Source organism: Equus asinus, chromosome 16, assembly GCF_041296235.1.
Source record: "Equus asinus isolate D_3611 breed Donkey chromosome 16, EquAss-T2T_v2, whole genome shotgun sequence".
Lineage (NCBI taxonomy): Eukaryota > Metazoa > Chordata > Mammalia > Perissodactyla > Equidae > Equus > Equus asinus.
The window spans coordinates 34,708,174-34,730,156 of record NC_091805.1 but is presented as its reverse complement, the minus strand read 5'-3'; the positions used below and the strand labels follow the sequence as shown (position 1 = coordinate 34,730,156).

The 21,983-nt window shown below is 39.0% G+C and overlaps 1 protein-coding gene and 1 long non-coding RNA gene across 6 annotated transcripts in view; both read left to right on the top strand.

Annotated features, from left to right (window-relative positions):
* The window catches only part of DBT (dihydrolipoamide branched chain transacylase E2), a 42,568-nt gene extending 26,618 nt beyond the window's left edge, over positions 1-15,950 (top strand). For all 5 annotated transcript variants that reach the window (XM_014851498.3, XM_070486910.1, XM_070486913.1 and 2 more), the window contains 7 exons: positions 440-561; positions 3,499-3,715; positions 4,360-4,526; positions 8,906-8,983; positions 10,451-10,642; positions 11,042-11,113; positions 14,103-15,950. In XM_014851498.3, the coding sequence (XP_014706984.1) occupies positions 440-561; positions 3,499-3,715; positions 4,360-4,526; positions 8,906-8,983; positions 10,451-10,642; positions 11,042-11,113; positions 14,103-14,270 (1,016 nt within the window). In that variant the 3' untranslated portion in view covers positions 14,271-15,950. The remainder of the gene's footprint in view (positions 1-439; positions 562-3,498; positions 3,716-4,359; positions 4,527-8,905; positions 8,984-10,450; positions 10,643-11,041; positions 11,114-14,102) is intronic.
* A 662-nt stretch (positions 15,951-16,612) lies between these two features.
* LOC139040391 (uncharacterized) lies at positions 16,613-19,068 on the top strand. The gene is made up of 3 exons (XR_011494864.1): positions 16,613-17,142; positions 17,277-17,442; positions 18,609-19,068. It is a non-coding gene; the product is annotated as an uncharacterized lncRNA (long non-coding RNA).
* The last annotated feature ends 2,915 nt before the right edge of the window (positions 19,069-21,983 follow it).

The following is a 21,983-nucleotide window of genomic DNA, read 5'->3' as shown; positions in this document are numbered from 1 at the left end:
ATGCTACATTATCTTAGGAGAGCGTTTAAGATAGTCACAGATTTTACATGATTCTTTCATATAAATTACCTCACATTTGATTCTTATTTCATGCTATTTATAAATATAAATGAGAAATTTAATAAGAAAGTGGTTAAAATACAACATATTTTAAAACTCATGGAAGAAGTTCTCATTTTTGACTTGTATTGCTACATGATCTTAATAGAAATGGAGTGAACACCAGGTAATAATAATCATTAACCAGTCCTGGGTACCAATACCCACCCCCTACCAGACACACACACACACACTCTACCCATTTGATTTCCCATTCTGAAGTAGCCCAGCTCTTATACTTTTTGACTACAAACTTTAAGTTGAGTTTATATATTATAAGCCACTAAATTTGTTTTTAAAATATTTTAAAGTAAATAAGAAAATTTTACCTTGTTACCAGATTCAGAAGAAGATGTTGTTGAAACTCCTGCTGTGCCCCATGATGAACACACACACCAAGAGATAAAGGGCCAGAAAACTCTGGCAACTCCTGCAGTTCGCCGCCTTGCAATGGAAAACAATGTAAGTTTCTTAAGATTTAAATAGGAGATCACATAGAAAGTATATGTTTGCATCTATGAAAAATTAGCCAACAGTCCCATGATGAGATGGCTCAAGATGGGATTAAAGAGAACATGAAAATGTCTGTTACTGAAAAGTGAGAGTTGCATAAAAGTACTCATGAGAAATGAGAAGAATATTGTGACCTTATCGCTTATATTAATTGAGGAATGTGGTTTTATTATTCTTTCTTAGAGCCTAATAATTGTCAGGACTACCATTTATCGAGCACTTGTGAATACTAGTGTCTTAGATCAGGTGCCCTAGAAGCACAGCTTGATTTGGGTATATGTAATTGACTGATTGATTGAGAGAGTGAACATCTTTACTTGGAATGAGGGGGGTCATATAGGGAAGGGAAGAGAAGGGAAATGAACCAGGCAAGGATGTGGCCTCAAGGATCCCAGGTTGAGAGGAGAAGCATAAAATTTTACTGACTGGAAACAAGGAGCCTAGCCTTTTGTATTCCCTTTTAGCAGCCAATCAGTGCTGCTTACCCTCCAGGGAAAGGTACCTCTTAGCACTGTGATAAGTGTTAACATATTATCTCATTTCATCAAACTCTGTGAAATAAGGAGGCTATTCTAAGATTTATAGAGTTCAAGTAACTGGTCCAAGGTCACACTGCTGACACAGTGATGGAGCCAGGATTCCGAAGTGAGTCTCTGTGACTCTACAAACCGGCTCTTGTAATCATTATATACTGCCTCAACAATTATTGCCTCCATTATTTGAGCACTTATGAACCAGACACCGGAGACACATTATCTCAAATCCTCCCGGGAACCCTGCAAAGTAGTTTGGATTCTCCCCATTTTGCAGATGAATAAGAGCAGAGAAGTTGATTAAGTTGTCTAAAATCAAGTAAGTAGAGGACCTGGGGATTTGAACACAAATCTGTCTGGTCCAAAAGCCTGAGTTCTCTCCACTGTGCCTCACAAAGCAGGTTTTTTGTTTGTTTATCCGTTTTTGAGAGAAGTAGTTAATTTACAGTGGGAAAAACAAAAGTTTACATTTTGGAAACAGGCAATAAGAGTCATTAAAATGTTCATATCCCTTCAGCTGGTTATCCTGTTTTTGAGGAACTATCCCAAGGAAATAAATAGTTTAGGATCCATTCTTGCAAGTGTTTTATATAGCCAGGATGGCACATATGTGTTCAACATCAGGGACATGCTTAGGTAAATTATGTTATAAACCCTTAATGAAAATTTATTAGCCATTAAATGTGCTTAAACATGAAGATAATTTAGCATAATAGAAAATAGAAATATTAATATGGAACACTAGATTGTTACAGGCATCAGATGAAATAATGATCTCATATATTGCTTTGAAAGCCATAAAGCATTTTACCAATGTTTTTTCTTAGTTCTATAGAAGGACTACCTGTAGAAATACATGATTTGGCTTTCCTTTACCACTTCCTAAGGATGTGTATAATAACTAGATTATTTGCATAATTACTAGAAATTAAGCAGTAGATCTCTTATTGTAAATCACCTTTTTTTTTTTTGCAGTTTGCATATTTAGGAATTGAGTTTGTTTGAAATTAAAAACCAATGCCACTTACAGTTGTTTGTAACTACTTAAAAATTATTTGTTTAAATTCTCAGAGTTCATTTGTTATAAACTAAATGTCTGACGTGATAAAGTCCTTTATTCTTTTGAAGTCATCCTTAGAGATGCACTAATGCAACGGAAGCAGATAATTAACCCTGAGAAGTTAACTAGTACACGCTGTGTGTGAGGATATCATCCAAGCTTTTGTGTCTTTTTATTTAAGTAGAATTAAATTTTGTGAGAATATTTGATCTCTGTAACCAAACATAGAAAATGATTAAATAAAGCCAGATCATATATGTTTCCAAAAATTATCATGAGTGTCTAGTGGAAAGTGGAACTATGTCATCTATGGTTTATTCTGTAGAAAGCAATAATAAAACTTATGTATTTGACCCTTGGGCTGAGGAACTCACATTCCAAATACAATGTCTTAGAAAAGTTAATTTCAGTGTTTTGTCCTGATCTTTCTAAAAGAACCATCAGAAAAAAACTTATTTGAGAGAGCTTTTATATGATGATTATCTTAACTATCTGGTAACCAGGGTCAGAAACATCGGTCTACATTTGTTAGTGTTTAACTCTTCTTTAAACTCTTAGTTCTCTGTCTTCTTACGTAGTCTGCAAAAATAGAAAAAATCAAATAAGAATTATGCAAGAAATTTTAAAATAGTTGACTGTTTAAAAATGTAAGTTTTCATAAGTAGCTATGGGTTATCTACAATGTAGATACTGTATTGTTAACCCATAAAATTATATACATATATATAATCTCTATCCCTCTCCAGCCTTTGTGAAACTGCCTTTTTCAGGGGAAAGCAATTCATTTTCTCCCTACCACCCTCGGCCCTCTTCATATTTTTTAAGTAAATTTTTAAAAAGGAAAAATAGGGCTGGCCCCAGTGGCCTAGCGGTCAAGTTCAGCATGCTCTGCTTCGTTGGCCCAGGTTCCGTTCCTAGGCATGGACCGACACCACTTGGTTAGCAGCCATGCTGTGCTGGTGGCCCACATACTAAAAAATAGAGGAAGATTGGCACAGATGTTAGCTCAGGGCAAATCCTCCTCAGCACAAAAAAAAAAAAAAGATTTTTGCATTGTTACCACAGGAGCAAATGAACAGTATGTACAAAAGGAACCAATGATTAAGTATGAAGGGTATCTATAGTTCATAGCATTCTGTTAAGATAATGAAAATATTATTTCCTTATACTAGTTTATTGGGTAGAGGTACTTTTTTGCCTTCAATTCATTAAATTCCATTCAGAGACCTTAATGATGAATTTTTTTATTTTTAGGAAGTTTTATTTTTAGCATTAAAATTTGTCATTTTTTAGATTAAGCTGAGTGAAGTTGTTGGCTCAGGAAAAGATGGCAGAATACTTAAAGAAGATATTCTCAACTATTTGGAAAAGCAGACAGGAGCTATATTACCTCCTTCACCAAAAGCTGAAATTATGCCACCTCCACCAACACCAAAAGACAGGACGACACCTATACCAATATCAAAACCTCTGGTCTTCACAGGCAAAGACAGAACAGAACCCATAAAAGGTAATAATAACAGTATTGTAAGGTAACAGTGTAATTTATTTGGAGAAAGCTACGTCTATAGAGCCACATATATAATATGGTGTTTTCAGTTCTTACTGAAGGGAAAGTTGATGTTCAGTGTATAATTTTTTTAATGATGAAATATCAGTTTTTCCAGGGAAAGCTTCAGCTTATACTGTTAATTTCTGAAGAGTAATATGTTAGCAGGTTTCTTGGAATATAACCTTGAATATGGATAATTGTTCTGTTTGGAGACACACTCAGGATATTTTAAATGTTCATTATTTTTAGTTGGCTTTCAAAACAGCTACTTCTCATTTGTTATTTATAAACTCTTAGCATGATTAGCTTCCAGAAGAGTGACTTTGCAAGACAGCCGTTAGGGAAATACATGGGTTGCATCCTTTTGAAGTTTTCATGCATCACAGCATTGAAGGCACTTACCTGTCGTATTATTACACTTGATACGAGGTGTGCTGCAGTCAGTGAAATTAGTGGCTTTCGAGTTATGTAATGAAGATGGTAGCTCCAAGAGGAAGAGCTTAATTGAGAGTAAACAACATTAGAGAAACTTCTATTTTAGTAAAAAAGAGTATTAAAGGATTTAAGAATTTTAAAATATGTATATATTAAATGTTTTCCAGGCTTTCACAAAACGATGGTCAAAACTATGTCTGCAGCCCTGAAGATTCCTCACTTTGGGTATTGTGATGAGGTTGATCTTACTGAACTGGTTAAGCTGCGAGAAGAACTAAAACCCATTGCTTTTGCTCGTGGAGTTAAACTCTCCTTCATGCCATTTTTCTTAAAGGTGAGATTTCAGACAAGTCTTGAGTAGGACCCTTAAATTTTGCTTTGTAAATCTGCAATGTATTAGCTGTGGGTTTGAATAAAAATGTTTCTTCTCACCATATCACATAGTTAGAAAAATATGTAAGTACACTCTTTCTTTGTTTTATAAGAATTTATAAAATTGAAATTTCTGTGTCATGTTTTTATCTACTTCTCTCTTTAAGCTGGGTAAGGATTTTCCTGCCAGTTAGGTAAAGCCTGTAATTCTGAAAGCACCCCTCCAGCAAAGTCCTTATTTCAACAAAAGTGAGACTTGGTATTGATCTTGTGTGTCACCAACATGTATTTACTTTCATTTATTCAACAACCATACTGAGGCTTCCGAGAATCATTTCTAGTATGAGGCCTTAGAACGAATGTAAAATGGAATAAGACCATCAGCTGACCTTGAGCAGCCCACCGTCTAGCTCACATTAACCACTATTTATGAAGCAGCTACTGTGTGCCAGACCCCGTACCAAGCATACTGCATCCATGATCACTTTTAATTCTCAGAATAACCCTGACATGTAAATATTGTTATCCCCACTTTCCGTTTAAGGAAATGGCTCAGAGGGGCCGGCACCACTTGGTAAAAGCCATGCTGTGGTAGGTGTCCCACATAGAAAGTAGAGGAAGATGGGCATGGATGTTAGCTCAGGGCCAGTCTTCCTCAGCAAAAAGAAGAGGATTGGCAGCAGATGTTAGCTCAGGGCTAATCTTCCTCAACAAAAGAAAAAAAAACAACTTACCAATTGGGAGAAGATATTTACAAATCATATACCTCTGATAGGGGACTAATATCCTAAGTAGATAAAGAACTCATATAACTCAACAACAAAAAAACAACAAGCCAATCAAAAAATGGGCAGAAGATCTGAACAGATATTTTTCCAAAGAAGATATGTAGATGACCAACAGGCACATGAAAAGATGCTCAACATTACTGATTATTACGGAAATGCAAGTCAAACCACCATGAGATATCACCTCACACCTGAAAGGAATGGCTATAATTAACAAGACAACAAATAAAAAGTGTTGGAGAGGGTGTGGAGAAAAGGGAACCTTCTTACACTGCTGGTGGGAATGTAACTTGGTACAGCCACTGAGGAAAACAGGATGGAAATTCCTCAAAAAATTAAAAATAGAGCCACCGTATTATCCAGCTGTTCCACTTCTAGGCATTTATCCAAAGAATATGAAAACACTAATTTGAAAAGATACATGTACCCCTATGTTCATTGCAGCATTATTCAAACTAGCCAAGATTTAAAAACAGCTGCAGTGCTCATCAACAGATGAATGGGTAAAGAAGATGTGGTATATACACAGTGGAATATTACTGAGCCATAATAAAGGTGAAATCTTGCCATTTGTGACAACATGGGTGGACCTTGAGAGTATTATGCTAATTGAAATAAGTCAGATGGAGAAAGCCAAATACTATATAATTTCACTCATATGTGGAAGGTAGAAAAACAACAACAAACAATAACACATAGATACAGAGAATAGACTGGTGGTTACCAGGGGGAAAGAGGCTGAGGAAGGGCAAAAGGCATGAAGGGACACATGCATATGGTGATGGATGGTAAACATGAGATGTAATAGACGTCAACAAATGAGAGATCTGGGCTATATTACGGCTATAGAGAGTCAGCTGTAGAGACATAGCAATTGAAACACGTGGAGGAGAGCACCCAAATTGTGTTTGAATGAGAAGAAAAGAAGGCTAAGAGTTTTACATCAATGTTTAAGGGGTAGGTAGAAGCTGAGTTGGCAACGACATGGAAGAGGGTGAGTGAGGTCAGTGGTCTGACCATAGGAGAACCAGGAAAGAGTCACTTAGAAGTATGTCTACTGCGATACAACAAACCACTCCCAAATTTAATGGTTTGAAAGAGCAGCCACTTATTACTTACCTTGAGTCTACAGGTGAAACAAGACTAGTCTGCTGATCTTGCCAGAGCTCGCTCATGTCTACAGACAGCTAGTATGTTGACTAGGGGCCTGCTGATGTAGGATGGCCTTGGCAAGGCTGACCATTTGTCTTCTGCTTGTCTCACTTGTCTCCCCAGTATACAACCTATGTGTGATCTCATAGTACTGGTAAGGATGAAGAGAGGAAGCAGATTTTAAGTACTTTTTCCAAGCTCTTCTGCATGAGTTTGTTCTTAACTCATTGACCAAAGCAAGTCACGTGACTAAGCGCAGAGTCAGCTTGCTGAGAGCGTGGATGCGGAGAGGCACAAAAGATTGGGGCCGTTGATTCAGCCTCTCACACCAAGAGAGAAGGAAAAAGCTTTAAGAGGGGAGTAGATAAGGGTCCTGTGTCACAGAGGTTGACTAGGATAAGGGATGGAAACAGGCTATTAGATTAGTAATCAAGAGGTCATGAGTGGCCTTGGCCGGAACTGATTGAATAAAGTATTGTTGAGGTAGAAGCTTGGTTGCAGTTAGTTGGGGAATGAATAGAAATTGCAGAAGAGGAGACACTAAAAAAATCTGGTGAAAGGCAGACAGGGCGCAGGTACAGGGCCTGGTTAAGGTGGTGGTTTGCGGGGGATTGAGGAAGCTTCCACCTGCCCCCTGTCCTCCTGCACATCCTCAGGGAGAAATTGAGCAGATGTGTGGGCTGAGGGAAAGAGCTGGAAAGTGGAAAGTTAGAAATATGTGAGTGGGAACAATTGTTGGAGCAAGGCCCTGGCGTTGGGGGAAGAACAAGAGGAAGACCCCGGTGGAGAAGTTAGCCTTGAGCAGGAGATCACTATCTCTGTGTTTCAGACTGGGTTCCCTCACTGCTACCTGGTGACATCTGTTTAAAGCGAAGATAGACCAGCTCTTAATATATTGAATTTGTCTTATTATTGTTTTCCTTCATTGTTCCAGTCTGAATGAAATATCAGATGTTTATTTTGAAAATAAAATTTAGTAGGCTTTATTTGTTTTAAAGTAACATTTTTTTCTGCCCATGTAAGTTTCAGAGCATTTGGAAAATACTACAAAGTGTAGTACAGGGAAAAAGATGACCTGTGATCGATGGACACACACCTTGTTTTTTGTTTGTTTTTCTTAAAATTTGGATTATACTCAAAACAGTGTTTTTATTTGTAACACTTTAACCTTAGCTATGGATTTTTATATGAAGAAGATTAAAGTTGCAGTTATCAAATCAAATGCTTGATAAAACTTTCCTAACTCTCTAGTTCAAGGATATGACTTCTTTTTTCTGTCAAGGCCACTAACCCACAGACCAAAATAACACTTAACACAATTCATATAAAGACCTCTTAAGGGGCCGGCCCCATGGTGCAGCAGTTAAGTGCACACGTTCCACTTCGGTGGCCCGGGGTTTGCTGGTTCGGATCCCAGGTGCAGAAATGGCACCGCTTGGCAAAAGCCATGCTGTGGTAGGCATCCCACATATAAAGTAGAGAAAGATGGGCATGGATGTTAGCTCAGGGCCAGTCTTCCTCAGAAGAAAGAGGAGGATTGGCAGCAGTTAGCTCAGGGCTAATCTTCATCAAAAAAGAAAAAGAAAAAGAACTCTTAATTAGACTAGATGAGGCCAGTGGGAGAGGGAATTCTTTTTAAGAACAATCTTAAGCATTTTTATTTTTCCATTTTCTTAGATTTAATATAAGGCATAACAACTGAATGCAATGTGTGAACCTTGATTGGATCCTGGATGGGCAGAGAAACAGCTATAAAGAACATTTTGGGGACATTTAGGGAAATCTGAGTATGGACAGAAGAGGAATGGTACTAGTAAGAGAAAAACGGGAAAAAGCAGAGATTAAGGGAGAAGGTGGCCGAGCGGGAAGACAGATGTGATCCATCAGGGAGACGGGCTCTCAAGTAAATGTTCACGCCAGCTCTGCCCTTCACTCGGCCAAGATGCCAGGTAGAACACCGGCCTCTGATGGTCAGCGCACTTGGAAGTCCTTCTCTCTTGTTCTTTTCACACAGGGAAATAGCTTACTTACCGCCTTGTTGAACTACAGGTTTATTTCTCATGGAAATCTTATGACGCTACATGTAAGTGAGGAAGTCACGTAGAATTTAGACATTCTCTTGGTAATTTGGTCAGTCTGTCCAGTTATTTTGAAAATCTTGACGTTTACAAGCTATCTGACTACTTTATCTTTTATTCTTAACTGATTAGGGTGGCCTAGTTCCACACTGCCTGGAGGTGACAGCGGGAGTAAGGCGCCTAAGTACATGGAGACTTGAAGTTAAACTCAGCGTGAATAAGAGTTCTCTCCCTCCCTCCTTTACGCCTCTTCTTATTGCTTCGAGTCCCGTCTCCTCTCTGAGGGAGACGTGCTAAAGTTGCATTCTCTTTCTGTCAAACAGGCTGCTTCCTTGGGATTACTACAGTTCCCCATTCTTAATGCCTCTGTGGATGAAAGCTGCCAAAACATAACATATAAGGTTGGCTATATCTTGTGAAAATGTTCTTGTTATAAATAGAAGATGGTGCGAATGTGCTTGTCTGTTAGAGAAGCTCCTGTTGTACCTCACATAGTGATCTTTTTTAGGCTAGAATTAAAGGTATGGAGTAAAACATTAAACCGAAGTATAATTTGTCGTTATTGTTGGTTTTACTGGTTAATGATGATACTGTTCGGATATGCAGATTGCCATTTTTAAGCCCTTTTGATTTTCTGCTTAAAATGATAAAAATGTATGCCTGTGAGGCAACGGGATGTGTTACCCATCCTACACACCCTTCCCTCAAAAAGAATGGCTCCTCTCAAAAAGGAAGTCCTGCAGTTTTTAAAACGAGAATAATCTAAATGAGAAGAGTAATGAAAGTTTGAATTCCATTTGAGTGAACTCTTTTCTTGGAGTGAAAGTTTGTTAAGACTGAAAACTCTTTTGGAGATGCTGGTCCTTAATTATATTTCTCACTAGAAATATATAAGCAGAAAGTGAGCTTAGATATTCTAATTCTGAGGGGCTGCATCTAAAATCTTCCCATATGATTAATATGTTTTTCTGATTAAGTATATACTTGTTGCAAAAAATTCAGACAAGAAAATAACGATGTGTACCTTCAATCCCATGACCCTAAGATAACTCACTGTTTATGTTGAGATGTTCATCCTTTCAGCATTTTATTTTTAAAAAATATATGAGGGGCTGGCCCGACGGCGCAATGGTTAAGTTCGCACGTTCTGCTTTGGCGGCCCCGGGTTCGCCGGTTCAGATCCTGGGTGCAGACCTAGCACTGCTTGGCAAGCCATGCTGTGGTAGATTTCCCACATATAAAGTGGAGGAAGATGGGCACAGCTGTTACCTCAGGGCCAGTCTTCCTCAGCAAAAAGAAGAGGATTGGTGGCAGATGTTAGCTCAGGGCTAGTCTTCCTCAAAAAAAAAAATGGAGTTATACATTTTATTTAACTTTTAATGTTATAAAAAATTTTTCTTTTAACCTTTTTCTTTTTCATTTACTATATTATGGACATCATTACATGTCAATAAATACAGCTTTGTTATTTATTTAGCTATGACCTATTGATACACGTTTTGATTGTTTGCAGTTTCTCAAACCTATAATCTGAATTCAACATCCCTGTGTATCTCTACATACTTCTGTATTTATCTCCTTAGCACAAATTTTTATAAATATTGATGTTTATTGTTAAATGTTCTCCAGAAAGTGTATAGCAGCTTACATTTCCACTAACAATGTATGGAAATAGCTTGTTGCCCTATATTCTTACCAACAAAAAAAATTGTATTTCTCAAAAAAATCTTTTAAAAATCCTTTAAACATTATTTAAGTCATCACTAATCTGGTGAAATAGTTCTTGGTAATTCTATTTGTAAGACAGTGACAGTTGATCCTTTCTTTCCCATTAGCTTATGAAAAGGCCTACTGTTTGTCTTTTTTAGGCTTCTCATAACATTGGGATAGCAATGGATACTGAGCAGGGGTTGCTCGTCCCTAATGTGAAAAACGTTCAGATCTGTTCCGTATTTGAGATTGCCAGTGAATTGAACCGCCTCCAGAAATTGGGCTCTTTGGGTCAGCTCGGTACCACTGATCTCACAGGAGGAACGTTTACTCTGTCCAACATTGGATCAGTGAGTAATAGTAATGTTCAAATTCATAAACCATAACTTAAGATTTCTATTCATATTTAAAAATATAAAATTTCTTTTGGGGGCCAGCCTGGTGATGCAGCGGTTAAGTTCATACATTTGGCTTTGGGGGCCTGGGGTTCGCCGGTTCAGATCCCAGGTGTGGACCTAGGCACCACTTGTCAAGCCATGCTGTGGCAGGCATCCCACATATAAAGTAGAGGGAGATGGGTATGGATGTTAGCTCAGGACCAGTCTTCCTTAGCAAAAAAAAAAAAGAGGAGGATTGGCGGCAGATGTTAGCTTAGGGCTAATCTTCCTCAAAAAATTAAATAAATAAAATAAAATTTCATTTGTCCCTCAGAAGCTTAATCTTTCTACTCTTCCTTTTTTATTTTTTAGATTGGTGGTACCTATGCCAAACCAATAATACTGCCGCCTGAAGTAGCAATTGGGGCTGTTGGATCAATTAAGGTGTGTATATTAAATAATTGAAAAAAGAGTTTAAGCAGATTGGGCGAGAAAACACAAAGAGTAACCATTTCTGAGTTTTCCCCTTGCTTTGTAGGTTTGAGTATGACATTTGAGTCGGTAAGCCAATTATTTCTTACCAAGAACTAGGTCTGCAATTCCAGTGGCTCCCTCTATGTGTAGTAAATGGTGCTGATCTGGATTGTTTCTGTGTGGATCAATCATTATGGATAATGCCAGGCGAAGGTGTGAGTCTTTATGGATAATCATAAATATAGCCAATTTGCTTCTATCAAAATATCTTTATTTCAGAATACCAAAGAATAATAGTAAGCCAATCCAAATTATTATTTGTAACACAGTGAGACCCCATTTAGAGCATTTTTTTCTCACACTTTACTCTGTTCAAGAATTACTGGAAGTGTTAGTTTAAAATGTAGATTTCCTGGCCTTGGGAACAGAGACCCCAGAACTTCCCTTGTAAACAAAGAACCCAGGTGGTTCCAACACAGGTGATTTGTGGCCATGTTTTAGGAGACAGTGACTTGGAATAAGGGTTGCAATGATTCTTAACTCTGGCTGTGCATTAGAATCATCTGGGTTGCTTGAAAAAACTGTCCAAGCTCACCACATACCAACTGCATCAGAATTTGGGGGGATGAGGCTTGGGCATCTCTACTAACTTAGGGTGGAGAATCACCAGCGTTCAAACAACAAGGTCCTGGAACCATTTCCACACCGCCATTGTTAAATTAACCTTGATTTGGGTCTTCACGTTTGCAAAAGAACCTTTCTTCTTCTCTTCATTTATAATGCTTCCACATGTCTTTTGTAAGTTTCTTACTTTCATCCCAAACCCTCCACAGACATTCTCACTCGGCCATTGATTTACTCTCCAGCAGACCGCACTTTAGCTGCTAAGTGACTCCCTCTTCCTGGGATCTGCTTCTCCTTCTGGCACACAGAGGAGATAAGGAGAGAAGAACAAAACAGCAGGATGCTGTTCCTTCCACCAGGAGTGTCTCTGAATGGTGGCATCTCTAGCACTCATTCTCCTCCGAACCAGAGTTCAACATTCGATTCCCACAAAATTCTGACTTTCTAGTTTCCAAACCATCATGCCTGTGTGATGAAGTTTTGTTTTTCTTTTTCCCTAAAGAGATTTATTTTCTTCTGAATTGTATGTATAAGTCTATGATCATGGTAAAATATATATAACATAAATTTACCATTTTAACCATTTTTAAGTGTGCAGTTCAGAGGCATTGGGTACATTCACGTTGTTTGCATCCGTCACCACCATCCAGCTCCAGAACTTTTTTATCACTCTGAACTGAAACTCTCTGTACATACCACGTATGTTTATCTGCTCATCTATAATGAATATTTGGGTTGTTTCCATTTTTTGGCTATTATTAATAATGCTGCTATGAACATTGGTGTACAAATATCTGTTCAATAGATGCGCTTTTACAGAATCATTTTACCCATGGTTTCTTCAAGGCATGAAGCGTAGTTCTTAGAGTTTAAATTTTCATAGTGACTTAATGTAACTAATCTTTGTTGGGTAAAGACAAATGGTATTTAATTCCTTTCTCCCTTTGTGTTATCTCTCCTTTGCTATTTTCTGTTTTCACTATAAATTTTAAACTCCTTGTTGCTAAATGGTTTAAGTCGCTAGAACCTCCCCGTCACTCAGTTCTCAGTCCTTGTCTTCCTTGACCTATTAGCTGCACTTCAGACAGTTGATCAATCCCACCTCTTTGGAAAACACTCTTCACTTTGACTTGTAGAAGACCTCACTTTTCGGGCTTTCCTCCTACCTGCACCTCCTCATCTCCCAATCTCTAAACATTGGGGTATCCCAGGACTCGCTCTGGCCCTATTCTTTATTAGATCCAGTCTCATGGCTTTAAATACCATTTATACACTGATGACTCTCAAGTCTATGTCTCCAGACTGGACCAAGTTCAAAGGCAAAGTGGCTGCAGTGGCCTCCATGGTCCTACGCTGATGCTCTCAGTGTGACCGGGGACCCATGTCAGGCCATGACTGTTGTATCCGGGCTGTGCGGATGGTAGGGCTTACCAACTTTCACGGCAGTTTGACAGAGTGATTTTATGTTTATTGAATCTAATAAGAAGAAGTTAGGGCTTGTATTTTGTGTATCTTTTTAAATTTCATTTTTTAAGTAATTCACTTTTAATATATTTTTTAAAAATAGCTTGCAATGGATTAGAATTTTTTTAAAAAAATAGGTCCTTTACCAAAGACAGACTGAGAACTATTGCTCTTAACAAAGGGCCCCACCCTCACCCAGCTCCATCTGTGACCTCAGCTCCCACCACAGCCCTGCCCCTCCACAGCAGCCGCCCTGCCTCCTTTACCGGTCCTCCAGCACTTCAGTCACATGTGCCGTCTGTCTCTGTCTCCCGGTGTCCATCTGGCTTGTTTCCAGTGAGGAAGCCTTCTTGCTGAGGCTTTCCCTGCCCACTCTGTCAAAAATAGGCCACCTCTCCTCTACTTCGCCTTCTAACAGCTTCATTTTTTCATTTGCACTTTTTACTGTCTAACACACTATACACTTTACTTATTGATCTTAATTGTCTGTCTCTGTCCATTAACATATTAGCTCCAAGAGGGCCAGGATTGTTATTTGTCCACTGCTTTATCCCCAAAATCTAGAATATAGTTGGTACATAGTAGGTGATCAATAATCATTTGTTAAATAATTGAAATCTGAGGTGAAATTTACTGTACGTGTGGAAATTGTATAGGGGGCAGGAAACACCTCGGAGGAACTCTGAAAGCTTGAGGCACGTACTCACAGAGATGGAAAAGTAGCAGCTGGCATTTTCAAAATTCATTTGGGGTGCCCGTCTCCTCTCTGTTGCAGGGAGGGGCGTTTGCCTAATCTTTCACCATTGCTGTTGCTAGAGCTTATGCTTTAAGCAAGTGAACGTTGACTCTTGGTTCTTTTCCTTATTTCTAGGCCCTTCCCCGATTTAATGAGAAAGGAGAAGTATATAAGGCACGGATAATGAATGTGAGCTGGTCAGCCGATCACAGAATTATTGACGGTGCTACAATGTCACGCTTCTCTAATTTGTGGAAATCTTACTTAGAAAACCCAGCTTTTATGCTACTAGATCTGAAATGATGATTGATAAGACATCTTTGAGCTTTTTGAGCTTCCAAAGAATATGTGGAACCAGCTGTGCCAGCACATGTCCTCCATTACAATTTGTATTATAAATGATTTGTATTGTATAATTAAGGTTTTAAGGCACAATATTTATCACTAATCTGTTAGATTTTTTACTGAAAATGAATAATAGTGGGATAGGTCTCCTGGGGCTGTCACATTTTATAGGTCATAGTTTGACTTCTTAATATGGTACTGAGGTCTTTGTGTCAAAGGATTGAAACTGGCAAGAACAACCAAATTAATATCACTAAAAGACAGATAGCCATATACAGTATTTGCTCTTTTTTTCTTTCTTTCTTTTCAATTGACTCTTTTTTTCCTTTTTTTTCATTTTTCTTTTTGGTGAGGAAGATTGGCCCTAAGCTAACATCTGTTGCCGATCTTCTTCTTTTTTTTTTTTCTCACCAAAGCCTCAGTACATAGTTGTATACTCTAGTTGTAGGTCATTCTAGTTCTTCTATGTGGGATGCCACCACAGCATGGCTTGATGAGCAGTGTGTAGGTCTGTGCCCAGGATCTGAACCTGCAAACCCCAGGCCGCCAAAGCAGAGCATGTGGACTTAACCAGTCTGCCACAGGGCTGGCCCCCTAAATTGACTCTTAATGAAACGTTTCAATTACACTTAGTTGGGAAAAGGAATTTATATATAAAAATATTTTCCATTTCCCCACAATAACGCTAATTGTTGTATAAAATAAGTGCAATTACGCTCACCTTTTAAGATATCCAGGAGTATGTGGCTCTGTAGAGATTATCATCTATAAATGTCTTATTTATATAAATTAATATCTTTTAAAGGGGAAAATTATAAGCAGATCTTAAAAATGCCCAATTATAGTTTTATAACCAGTAAGGCTATTAAAGGTGTTTGTTTAAAATGGATATACTTTTAGAATGTTAGTGTCTTGATGGGGAAAAAAACTTCATCTTTGCAAACTTGCTTCATGTAAGGAAGGTACTTTAAATGTAGCAGCCACTGACTTACATTCAGGAATCCACTGCCTTTTAACTTTTTAGACTGTAAGCTAAAAACTAGGAGGGGAGAAAAAATTAAGGTCTATTCCATTCTCCACATCCTAAGTTGGAATGTAAATAGGAGGAGAGACAGGAGTCTAATCAGTAATTATGGACATTATAATAAAATAATAAATTTTATACAGAAATGAAGGTATCAGCGTGATCATTTTGTTAGAGGCCCACTTTAATCAGAAATAGTATCAAAATTAATATATTCCAACATTTTGATTTGCATATGGAAATTAGGTTGTTTCTAATATTGTCTGTTTGAAAACTGTATGTTCAAGTGAAGTTTAATGACAGAAAAAAAAGTGTTTTAATGTCTGCTTGATTGTTTTCAAAATGGAAATAGTATTTAAATGAGAAAATAATGGATCAAATGAATGTGATTTTCAAAGTTCAGATAATATGGAGAGTTACAAAGAAAAGAAAATCCTCTATAATCCTACCACTATGAATATTTTGATCAATGTATCTGTATACATAGCTATTCTTTTTATAAAAATGAGCTCATACTATAGCTACTATTTTATAATTTGTTGTTTTTAATTTAACATTATATTATGGGTAAGTTTACATGTCAATAAACAATACCACACTATCATACTTTAAAATGGCTGTGTAATATTCTATTGTGTGTATTTATTATACATTTAAATATTAAACATCTACTGTATACCAAGCATGGTGGTAAGCACTAGGCACACAGCGCCCGCCCTCGTGGTCCCTGCCTTCATTGGGCTTACAGTCTAGTGGAGGAGACAGATATTAAATAATCATAAAAACAAAAATATAATGACACGTCTCAGTAGGAGAAAACAGGTTGCTATGAGAGCATGTAGCAGAGGTTGCTGGTCTGTCTGAGTGGATCAGGAGATGGATGTACCACAATTTGACCAGTTCCCTATTGACGACATTGGCAGCATTTTAAATGAAGAACAACGTGATCAGCAAAAATTTCCCTCTCACTTAAAGAACGTGAAAACTAGGACAATCAGGAGTCCTGAAATGAGTGTCTGATATATTTCCCTGAAGGTCCAACATCATTGGCTCGAGATGTTCTTTACGTCCCCAAAATAACCCTTGAGCTGTCTTTTCTAGCCCAACCCCCCGCCATTACCATCTTCTCTTTAGTCTCAGCCACTGAGAATTCAGCAAAGCATTTGTTTCTGCTGTGTAGGACCTTCCTGGCTCCAGAATCCACTATCCTCCATGGAGACAAACACCGTCAAGGACAAGCACCTGGACTGTCTCCTCCCGCAAAGAGATACGGGCTGGTGGGAAAGCTGCTGACCAGCAAGGTCATGAGCTCCCTCCTCTCTGCAAGTGTCTCAAGGACAAAGACAGGCTGGTGGGAAAGCTCCGACCAGCAAGGCCATATGCTCCCTCTCCCCTACCTAAACCCCAAATAAAAACCCTTCCTTTTAGCTTTTCGGGGAGTTTGGGATTTCAGCGTTAGCTGCCCTCTCTCCTTGCTCAACGCTGTGCAATAATAAAGTTCCTACTTTCTTCCACCACACCCGGTGTCAGAAATTGGCTTGCTGCGCAACGGGTGAGCGAACTCACTTCAGGTTCAGTAACATCCAGTCCCTCAAAACAGCATGCAGTTTATTTCCTCCTTCCATGCCTTTGCTGGGCCTGCTCCTCCACTCCGCACTCCACCAGAAGAAAATCCAGAACAAAAGTTGCTGTTTTCTTTAGACCTCCTCTGACTGCACCTCCGTGCATTTGAATCAATGCTTTTGTTTCTCTCTCTCTCCTGCTTGGCCCACGCCTCGGGCAGGACTCATGCAGCGACGGAGCTAGGTGAGTACGTCTGTCTCTGCTGCTGGACTGTGAACTCCCTCAGTAGCCTGAGCTCAGTTGCCTGGTGCTCCATATGTGCCAGTTGACTTAGCAAGAAATCTACGCCCTTGATTTGATTCTGTTTTTTTATGAAGTCCTAATGCAGCGTGAAGCACAGCCAACATCCCAGGATGGTGTGATGTGAAGTTCCCACGGCTAGCAGACAGCTCTGGCATCTGTGGGCTGACTGAATGGCTTTGCTTGCTGCAAGGAAGAGTATCTAGAGAAGGAAAAGCAATCTGCTCAACACTCTTATATTCGGTAAGACATTTGTTTTCCATTTTTGACAAAGAACAGTTATACTTTCTCTGTGCAGTGTGTCAATTTGGACATGGAATTCCATGATTAATCAACAAGCTTAGTGCTTTGAAACTCATTTTAGATTTTCTAGAACTTGGATCATCATTTTGCTTTTTAAAATGCTTGTTACAAATGATTCATTTATGCCATTATAACATATGATTAAACAAAGCAATGATTTATCTAACACTAAGTGGGAAAGAACACAGCCAAACTCTACAACACTGTTTATATGGGAAAATATTACCCACATTACAGGTGCATTTAATATGCTAAAAAGTAGAAACTACCTAATTTCCTGACATTGATTTATTGATTAATGCCCCGCCACTTTCATAAAGAATTTAAGAAAGCAATTGCATCCATATTCACAATCAGCACATTTGAACACGATGATGATAATTGTTGTTGTATTGTGATGTTTAGCTACCTTTACACATTTTAAATTAAGCATCTTAATTGATTATTTTATTTAATCCTCACAACGACCTTATATAGTGTTATTCTTTTATTTTAATGATGAGGAAGCAAAGCCTCTAGAGAGGATAATAACTTGCCCTAGTTCCCACAGTAGGTGGCAGAGACGGGAAACACAGGCAGACCTGTCTTCAGTCAATCTCTTGAGCACAGCATCATACCCCTGCTCAATCCGCCATGGTTAATGTTGTATAATATAGTCTCTCCCAAAGTTTACACCCCTCCACACTTCCCAAGATTTGTATTTAAGATAAAGTGTTCCATTAAATTGGTTGTTTTCTGGGCTGCAAAGGACAAGGGAAAATGGAAGAAAGTTTTCTACAGGTCTCAATTTTTATTAGAAAAACGAATTTCCTATAATTTCACTCTAATGTTGGTAGTGAAGAGCAAATCTGACAGCAGATCATGAGGAGGCTGCTGTGCCTTATTTAGGTACAAAAAAGGAAGGGGGAAACCCATATTATTGTCTACCGTGCACCAGGCACCGCGCTCAATAATGATCTGTGTTTCACTTCATCCTTGTGACAATACTTCACAGTAAGTATATCAGTTAGGATTAGGTTTGGCTGCACCTAACAAGGACCCAAACCAATGGTGGCGTAAATAACAACAAAAAATTCTCTCTCTCTCTCTCACGTAACTGTCCTCAGCTGGTGTGGCGGCTGTGCTCCATTCAGTCCTGCGGACCTAGGCTCCTTCCAACTTTCTGTTCTGCCCTCCCTTTGGTGTCACAACCTGTCCTCACCGTCCAGGACATTGCTTCAGCCATCACATCCACATTCCACACAGCAGGATGGAGGGAAAAGGAGGAAGCTGGCTCTTAAGGAAGATTCCCAGAAGCTGCTGTGGACACTGCCTCTTACATCCCTTTGACTATAACTCACTCATATGGCCACACCTAATTGCAAGGGAGGCTGGGAAATGAGAGACCATGTGCTTAGCTAAATATTTTGTTCCTATGGGTGAAGGAGAGAATGGATATTAGGGGACAATTGCCAGTCTCTGCCATAGAAGATATTTTCTCCATGTCAGATTAGAAAAGACCAGAAGACATAAAGTAATTTCTTAATGTCACATAGCCTCTACGGTGCAAGCTGGGACTCAACCCAGGTAAGTCCACTTACTACTACATTGAATTACCCCTTAAACAACACAACTGCTCTGACCGACTTTTCTGACTCAAGCTAAAAAACAACAGAGAGTAATAGATGGGTTGAAACACTTGCAAGTGAAATGCCCATAGAAGCCAGATTTTCCTTTATCCTTCTTTAGGTCTCCTCTAAGCCTTCTCGTCAATTGAGAAGGCTCAGTTTGATTTTTATTGTTTTCTTTTCTGCTCTTGTCCTCTGTGGTAATGTCATAACTACCACTGCCAAAAAGTCAAAAGTTTGAGGGAGGTAAAAATGCAGGAACTACCCGTTGCCTTTCATTGTTCACATTTCTCTCCTCTTCAGTCTGAACCTGTACTTTTAAAGTGTGACAGTCAGAACTCTTTCCTTTTTAAGTGACAAAAGCCTAATTCTTACTGGGTTATCCTACAAAGAGAACACAGTTGATATACCTGAAATGTTCATGGATATCAATTTCAGGTATGGCTGGATCCAGGGTCTTAATGCAATCAAGACAGTCTCTGTTTTTCTCTCTGTCTGTCTTTACTCTTGGATCTTTTCTCCTTTGTGTTGACTTCATTCTCAGGCAAGCTCCCCCAACATGGTGACAAAGATGCCTACCAGCACTGAGGCTTACATTCCTCAGAACTCACGTTCTGTTTCCAGTCAAAATCCCAAGGAGAGTTTTGATTGGTGTGGCTTGGTTCAGATGCCCATCGCTGTGGGAGGAGAACACAATACTCTGGCTGGCCCGGCTTGAATCTTATGGTTGCCTTTCAATCCCGGCATTCAGTCAGCCCCCTTCTACCACGTGCACCAAGAATGGGGATCTCGTAGAGTTTCACGGTAGATTAAAAAAAAGTCAACTACAGAAAGTGAGATGTTGCCTTCCCACTCCATCTCATATTGAGTTATGAATCTTTGCTAAGAAAGTTTTCTAAAAGTATGGGTAGGGAGGAAGCTGAGGAGGTAGAGTAGGAAGCGAGAGGCAAATACAGAAGAGAATATTAAATTTCACGGCTGTTTGTTATGATTCCAAGATTTTACAATTTCTCTGACAAAGAATATTTGCATTTTCTTCCTAGTTTTAGTTCAATGTTAATGAGAAGTAATTTCACTCTCAAACTTCAAATGGTGTAGTGCTGACAATTCAACTGATGTTGTCAAAATGTGAATTCTTAGCTTCAGTGTTTTCTACTCATCTAATCTTTCTTAAAATTATCGTGTGCTAATCTATTCAATAGCTTTGATGTTTGACTCTTATACTGGCACATTAATTATGGCAGAAGAAAGAAGTCTAAATTTTCAAAGTCCACTTCTATGGTTAAACAGAAGATTAACAGCACCCCATGGTTTACCATAGGGATACTTATCAAGAGAAAAGAAGCTATGCATTTGAATTTACCTGACACATTCTAAAAGAGATTGGGGTCACAGGTTAGTCTGAAACAGATTCCTTCCAATTTCTATGGCAAATGCCCCAGCCATTCTTCACAGTAACCGTTCCAAGTTTTTTCTGATAATTTTAAGCACCTACACAAACATCTCCCCAGGCCTGTCATACTAAGCAGACGACTTCATCTTCTATTTTCAGAGAAGACAAGGTGGTTCAACCTGAGGATCATTAATTTCTCTCCTTACATCTTAAAAGCTCTATATTCTTACACTTTTTCTTTCCCTCGTATCTCTTTCTGAAGAAGACGTCATTCTCCATGAGCAAAAAACAACTTTCTACCCTCCATTATTAATTCCATCTTTTCCTCCTGATCCTTGTCCCATGTTTAATCCCTTTGCCTTATTTTGATCCTTCAATGTCTTCCTCTTATCCAGAGCTGGCCTTGTTACCACACAAAATTGGGGTTCTCTGCCCAATGAGCATAAATAATTATGAGTATAACTACAGCATCAGCCTTTGGGAAAAGAGATCAGCTTTATTCTGTGAGATCAGTCTGCAGGGAGACAGGGGGTGTGTGCCCTCAGATCTGTCTCCCTGATTCAGGGTTTGAGGCAAATTTTAAGATGTCAAGGAGAACAGGCTGGCACATGGAAACACTGGTTTTGATTGGGGGGTTCAAGAATTTATGGTAAGGTTTTAAACATTTATGACAGGGTTCTAAACATCTTTGATGAGCTGGGGAAGGAATTTTAACACTGGATCTTCCTGAACGAGGGACCCCTCATTTCTGATAAGAGTCCGACTTTCAAGTTCCAGTTGTGTCCCGGTCCTTGGGTTACATGGGAAGGATCATCTTTGGTTCCGAGGTTGTTTCAGGTCACGGTTTCTTCTTTTGCGCACGCCCTGGCTGTGAGACTTTGCAGATTTTCTGAAAGGCAATTCTTAATCACTCTGTTGATAAGAGATGGGGTCACTGAACAGACCCTGGAGGGCCCGTGGCTACAATCTCCCGTGGCATGCTAGTTAAGATTCATTTTCAGTTTGGAGGTATTGGAGACTGATTCGGAACCCTCTGCAAATTTAAACATTTTTTATTGTCGATAAATGTGTCAGAATAATGCTGTGTCCATAGAATCATTTCCTTTTTCTTCTGGCCACACAGTTAAAGATTTTCCAGGCTAGCCTGCAGTTAGGTAGGGCCATATGACTTATTTCTAGTCATTACAATACAGGTAGAAGTGATGTAGGTCATTTCCAGATGTGGCCCATAAAACCTCCCAAGAGGTCCTCCACACTCCCTCTTTCTTCTTCACAAGAAAGTTGAAGCCTGCCTGTTGAAGATGGAGGCCACACAAGACGGAAAGAACCAATATCTCCAAATGACTAGGTGGCACAAAGCCTCCTCCCCCAACACACACCCAAGCCCTGATTGGTTTGGATGTATTGCAGGTAAAAAATAAACTTTTAGGGGCTAGCCTGGTGGCATAGTGATTAAGCTTGCACACTCCTCCTTGGCAGCC